This window comes from Ranitomeya variabilis, chromosome 2 (genome assembly GCF_051348905.1).
Source record: "Ranitomeya variabilis isolate aRanVar5 chromosome 2, aRanVar5.hap1, whole genome shotgun sequence".
Lineage (NCBI taxonomy): Eukaryota > Metazoa > Chordata > Amphibia > Anura > Dendrobatidae > Ranitomeya > Ranitomeya variabilis.
Window position 1 is genome coordinate 118,284,644 of NC_135233.1, and position 6,979 is coordinate 118,291,622.

Genomic DNA, 6,979 nt, shown 5'->3' on the forward strand with positions numbered 1-6,979 from the left:
GAGGCCGTGAGGCCTGGAGTGTGGAGGACACTGCTGAATGTGAGTAGCCCGCCAGGGCCGTGGGGTACTCGGAACCGGGTCCGGTGATCACAGGGGGATGTCACGGTGGCGACCCAGTCCGTGGCCCTGGGCGCCCATGTAAAAGGGGAAATTGAATAAAGTTTAGGTTTATTCAGTCAGTGGGGACTGACACTGTTTTAAGGGGTCCTCTGGGGTGATGTTATGGCAGCTAGATGGTATAACATCCCACAGGTGAAGTATATCTCCAGGGCTCCCGGTGTGTAGATGGAAGATGGTGAATGGCGCAGTAAAGAATGAGGACACAGGTTTGCAGTCTCTTTACCTGGTTTACTGAAGACTTCAGGCAGTCACAGTCCAGAGCACCAGATCACAGGACAGGCAGAGTCTGGCCAGCTTGGAAGCGAATCCAGAGTCCCCTTTACCAGGTGGAGTTAAAAGCCTTCCTCTAGTGCGGTGGTGTTGTAGTCCCTTACTGCCTATGGCTTCAGATAAGGTCTCACTCCTCACAGTTCTCTCTGTCCCCCATATAGGATAGGACAATACCTGTATGACTGGTAGCTCGAACCATTTTGCAGGGACTCTATCAGCCCCGGGCTCTATGTGTTACTGTGTCTTCAGGTGTGAGTGGCGGACAGATAACTTGCAATTCAGCTGTTCTGCTATGTGTCTTAGAGTCCCTTACAACCTCGGTGTTCAGGCTATCGGTAATCTGCGCTTCAGAGGGAGATAGTTCATTCGCAGCTGGTCTCCCCTGATGTCACTCACCTGTGCTTCGCTCTCCTGCACGCTCACTGAACGATGTCCTTTCCTTCTGTATATCTCTTTCTCCAGTGGCTGTAGTATTTCAGACTACAGGACCCCTTCAGACCTTCTGACACTCCATGTCGGTCTGCTCCCTTCTGTCTCTCTGACAATCTGACCTCTCTTTCCCTCCAAACCACAATATATATAGGGGAGTCACCTAGTAATAGAATCAAAAGCTCCCCTTGTGGCCTGGAGTGTGAACATGTTGTGTGCATTGTGATTACCTGGTGATGGTTGTCTTTCATCGCTTCCAAACGTAACATCACTCTCCCCATAAGGAAAACAATGCTACTGTGATGACCAGGACCCTGGGGCGCCACATATGTGCTCACAAGACATCGGGGGCAATATAATAATGACTACATGCTCAAGCAATGGAGTAAAGACAACACAAAGGTATAGGGGGGAAAAAGATTTTATTTAAAGATGAGGTTATTATTATATTATATGTCATGCATATGTGTAAATTATTCATCTATCAGACTAAACCTATTTATGGGCCTTGTTGGTCCAGAGGAAGGCGAAAACCCCCTGTGAGGAATGGGCCAATTATCCTCATATAAGGGGGGAAAATTCCTTCCTGACCCCAAATAAAGTATGGCGGTCAGAATAAATCCCAGGATCAAGGGCCCATAGCTAATGTGTATACGTAAGTTTAATTTAAAAATATATATTATTTAAAAATAATATTATATTATTATTATTATTATTATTATTATATACATGTTTATTATATAAATAAATTTTATATAAAAGTATAAAAGTAATTTCTATTTTTGGACTAATTTACTTTTATATTTGTGGGGGGAAAATTCCTTCCTGACCCCAAATAAAGTATAGCGGTCAGAATAAATCCCAGGATCAAGAGCTGATACCGAACCTGTGAAATGTAAGTGCAAATAAAAAAACAAACTATATAAATCATTTTTGTGTGTTTGGATTTGATTATGTCTCTGTCTCAAATAACATTTTTTCAACAATATTATTATAATTTTGTACCTTTTTTGCTCTACTACCAAAGTAAGAGTCTCTTTATTAACCTATCACACTAAATGTATTTATCGGCCGTGTTGATCCAGAGGAAGGCGAAAACCCCCTGTGAGGAATCGGCCATTTATCCTCATGTCAGGGGGGAAAATTCCTTCCTGACCCCAAATATGGCGATCAGAATGAATCCCAAGATCAAAGGCCGATACCTAACCTGTGTAATGTAGCTAACCTGTGTAATGTACCTAACCTGTGTAATCTACCTGAGCTGTGTAATGTAACTGTCATGTGAAAAAAATAAAAATAATTTTTATTTACATGTACTAATTATCATTTATATTTTTGGGAACTAATTTTTCTATTAAACAAAGAAAATTTTATTTTACTATAACTTTCTTTTATGCTACTAGTGTGTGATTCTACTTATTAATCTTTTATACTAAGCCTATTTAAGGCCTTGTAGATCCAGAGGAAGGCGAAAACCCCCTATGAGGAATGGGCCAATTGTCCTCATATTACTGGGAAAAATTCCTTCCTGACCCCAAGTATGGCGATCAGATTAAATCCCAGGATCAGAAGCCGATCTATGTTCTACATCTATGTGCTGATATGTACTGTGTGCTATGTGTGTGCCTGTACTGATGATGTAGTATGGGGACCTGCACTTATCCTGTAGTATGGGTGTTGTGTGATGGGTGCGATACTTACCAGGCCTGTGCTACGGTGAGCTCAGGGATAATGGCCACTCCTTACATGCTGCTGCTCAGTGGCCCCAGGACTGAAAAGTGCGACTATTGTTCCTGAACTCACCAGATGGAAACTTAGCACAGGCCGCTCCTGGGGTAGAAGATCTTCGAGCTGGAGGGATGTTAGATGCCAGCCCAGGAGGTCAAGGGTCTGGGGCAGCAATGGCAGTGGTCCGGCATGAAGATGGTATAGAGAGAGATGACGTTGAAGGGCAGCCGAGGTGACGTACAGCAGCAGAGACGTGAGGCATTGGTCAGGAGGCATGAAGTTCCGGGCAGTTGGTACAGGCTCATCCTGAAAGACATAAGAGGGAAGACATGAAATCTTCTGTCTACCTGATCGTGTGTTACATTAGGGGAATGGTGTTTATAATGAACCATTCCGCAATGTATCATCAGATGCAATGTACTGATATATAGGTGTCCTGTGTGTACAGCGGTCACTCACCAGATGGTCGTGGATTCTTTCACAGTCCAGATCTTTTCATCCACCTAAGGAAAATAGAAACATAAAGTCACTGTCAGAAAAAGTGAAAAAATACAAGATGGACGATGATTATTACACAGAGGAGGAGATACTTACCGGGTCCAGCTTGATGACACGTACGTAAATCCGGCCACGGGTGAAGGACTGTATGCTCCGGCCCCTGCAGATGATGGTTCTCCAGAACTGGCCTGAATGGTGTAAATGGAGACTCTGCTCTCCTTACCTCAAGATCCTTCCAGCCGATGGTGGTAAAGAATGGATGTTCTCGGATGTTCCCGCTCACACCCAGGTGTGTCTGAGGGTCTTTGCGCAGCAGCTTCTTGATGAGATGTTTCGCGTCAGCATCAAGCCAAGATGGAAATTTTGGCTTCTCGTTGATGATGGCTTTGAAAGCCATTTGCTTGACGGGGAAGTTGAAAAATGGGGATCGTCCTGCTGCCATCCTGGACACCACAATCCCCAGGCTCCACCAGTCCACTGCTGCGCCATACCGTTTTCTACGATGCACCTCAGGGGCCATGTAATGGAAAGTGCCCGTCACTCCAGAGATGTTTTTGGAGGAGGAGACGCCATCTTGGGCAAGCCCAAGGTCGATGATACGGATGTGGCCATCTGCATCCAACATGATGTTATCCGGCTTTATGTCTCTGCAATGAAAGAAGAAAACAAAATAAGAAATCTGTCCAGTGATACAATAGATGGAAAATGGGTCACTAGAAGATCCGGTAGAATAGGTGGCAGGACAGCAGGGAAGCCGGGGGCCATATCTACGGCATGTAAAGGGGACAGAGAGAAGGAGGAAAGTTCTGCTTACCGGTGGACGATGTTGTGTCCGTGGAGGAACTGGAGACCACATACCATCTCTGCTGTGTAGAATCTGATGGAGAGATAATATAATAATAATAATTTTTATTTATATAGCGCCAACATATTCCGCAGCGCTTTACAACTTATAGAGGGGATTTGTACAGACAATAGACATTACAGCATAACAGAAATCACAGTTCAAAATAGATACCAGGAGGAATGAGGGCCCTGCTCGCAAGCTTACAAACTATGAGGAAAAGGAGGGACACGAGAGGTGGATGGTAACAATTGCTTTAGTTATTTGGACCAGCCATAGTGTAAGGCTCGGGTGTTCATGTAAAGCTGCATGAACCAGTTAACAGCCTAAGTATGTAGCAGTACAGACACAGAGGCTATTGACTGCATAAAGTGTATGAGAACACGATGCAAGGAACCTGATTATGTGTTTTTTTTTTTTTTTTCTTTAATAGGCCATACAGGGATAGTTAGGTTAATGCTTTGAGGTGGTAGGCCAGTCTGAACAAATGCGGTTTTAGGGCACGCTTAAAACTGTGGGGATTGGGGATTAATCGTATTAACCTAGGTAATCAGAGTGTAAAATCAATGTCATGAAATCCTTCTCTAGCAATCCCCAAATACCATGGCACCCCACCTCCTGCATCCAGCATCCTAAATATATGCCCTGCCAGCCCTCCCTTAGCTGCACCCCGACGTCAGTTTTTTCCCATCTCCTTAGCTCTGTTTTAGGTACATTTTCCCCTTTCTCACCTCACATTGCCGATGTTCAGGCAGCCGCACATCCTGATCAAATCCTCCAGGCTGCCACCGGACAGATACTCCGTGATTAAATATGCCCTGTGCTGAGACTGGTGTGCGGCGTAGAGGTGGCAAAGGAATGGGCAGTCTCTGGCCGCCAGGAGTATCCGCCACTCTCTCATGATGGTGTCCTCATTGTCCCTTTTGCTGATCATTTTGACGGCCACATTGTTGTTACACCCGGGGACAGATGCCAGGACCACCTGAAAAACACAAATGGAGAATACTTAGAAGGTGTCTGCTGGGAGGGAAGGATCTGGATTTTATAGTGCACAAGTCATATGGGAAAACTGAGTGGTCGCTCAGTCTGCTGGTGACCAGGACCATGTAGAGGAGCAGATCTATCTATCTATCAGCACAATGCACTGCCTGCTCCATGGATGGGCTATGGAGAGGTCTTAGAGCATAATCCTCATTTAAATTTTTTTTTTAATAAATAATACACATGAAAATTAAGCAATTTTTGTAATACATTTTTTTTTAAAGAGAAATCTGCTTCTTTCTTTGCCATGACTGATTTTCAGTTTTAAAAATTCTCTAATTCCTGGTAAAAATCTACATTCAGTGAAGACAGATTGTTACATTACTGAGAGGAGATGACAGTTGGTGCCAATAATATTCTATGTAAGAGGAATGGGGGAGGGAGGAGTTTTGCATTTAGCCCCCCCTCTACATAGAGTACTATCAGCACCAACTGTTATTCTTTGATTTGGCATTAGTATGGTCCAAATATCATTGATTATCTAGATTTAATAAAAACAGAGACAAATGTATGCACAATATGGCAGCCTGATAGGAGCCAATATGGACAATGACATGTAAAACATTAATGTCCCCTGCCCTCTACAGCTGTGACCCCTGAGATCAACCCTCCAGTATAGAAGAATACCACATTATAGTAGCACTAGCCCTAACTATGGTGATGTCTTATACTTCATCTCACAGAAAAACACTACAATGAGCAATAATAAAGCAAGACATGGCTGATAACAGTAAACAATGCATGGGGATATAACACAGATATAAGCTTTCAAATAAATACAAAAATATGTAGGCCTTACTTTGCCGATGGCGCCTCTACCTAGGACCTGGTGGATGTTGAAGCGGGCGATGTTAAGCCTGGCATAGGGGCCGGATGATCCAGGGTCTCCGCTGCATCCAGGTGATGGCTCCTCCAATCCGTTGTCTCGTTTCCTCTTCTTCGTGATCTTCTTGAATCCGGTCACGCTGTCCTCTTCTCTCTTCCGCTTCTCCTCGCTTCTCTTCTCCTCGCTCCCCTTCTCCTCGCTCCTCTTCTCGCTCTCTTCTCCTCGTCCAGTAGTCGCCATTCTCCGTAATCTCTTCCCGCCTGTAGACCTCGGTCCAATCACTTCAGCCGACAGTTGAAAGTAAACGGCAGTTGGTCGTGTGCAGGTGACCAGAGGTCAGAGGTGACGGAACCCTCAGGTGGCTCCTGCCAGGCAGCGGCTCCTGGCCCTGCTCTGCCCTATACACTGTGATGTGGGCATCATGGGTGGCAGTTTAGGGTCCAGAGGAACGGCAGAGAACTTCATGGCAACTGTTAGTGATGTTTTTTAAAAATTTATTCTCATATACATCAGGAATAATATAAAAGTCATATAAAAAAATAATACTAATAATTTTCTGGCTCTTCCCCTTACCTATGTAATCCTTCTATATTACAGATTTTTTTCTTCTTTTCATCTCATTATAAGATGCCACTTTTTATATGCCGTAGTTGTAGATTATTTTTCTATTGCATTATACACTGATTATTGATGATTAATTCTATTATTAAACAACTACAATCAGTCAGTCAATGCAAAAGGTAATAATTATAAAATCTGAATATCTAGGAAAGTAAAAGTGAGGGTTTTGTATTTCTTAGGAGATTAACAACAAATGCAGAATTATTGGGCAACTAAATAAAAAAATATGTATTTTCCAACTCAGTTGTTTATTTTCATCTGTTATGTTACAATAAGAATAATAACCGAACAACTCAGTATGTACAAAATATATTTCTGACGTTTCAAAAATAATATCAGTGACCAATGTAGTAAGTGCTTGATAAAGGTCATTGGACCGAAACGTCGCCGCAGGAGGCAGATTAAAAACGTAAGATTATTATCACTGTCCATTGTGGCGCTGTCTTTTTTCTATTTTGGATATGGACTTGTAGCCGGGTTGGACCCCCTGGTATTGACGTTTGCCAACATGCACATAGAGGCTGTATGGACATGGGGTGCGGTTTAACTTCTTTTTGGATTTTTGCACAATGTAGTAATATAGCCGCCCTTCTATTCAATAA

General features: G+C 43.3%; 1 protein-coding gene across 1 annotated transcript; it reads right to left on the reverse strand.

Annotated features, from left to right (window-relative positions):
- Nucleotides 1–3,324: 3,324 nt before the first annotated feature.
- On the reverse strand, nt 3,325–6,122 carry LOC143803674 (protein kinase C delta type-like). The gene is made up of 5 exons (XM_077281452.1): nt 5,730–6,122; nt 4,621–4,871; nt 3,860–3,922; nt 3,447–3,692; nt 3,325–3,361 (listed from the first exon to the last, which is right to left on the reverse strand). The coding sequence occupies exons 1-5, from the start codon at nt 5,994–5,996 to the stop codon at nt 3,325–3,327; spliced, it is 864 nt and encodes a 287-aa protein (XP_077137567.1). The 5' UTR covers nt 5,997–6,122.
- Between the last annotated feature and the right edge of the window lie 857 nt (nt 6,123–6,979).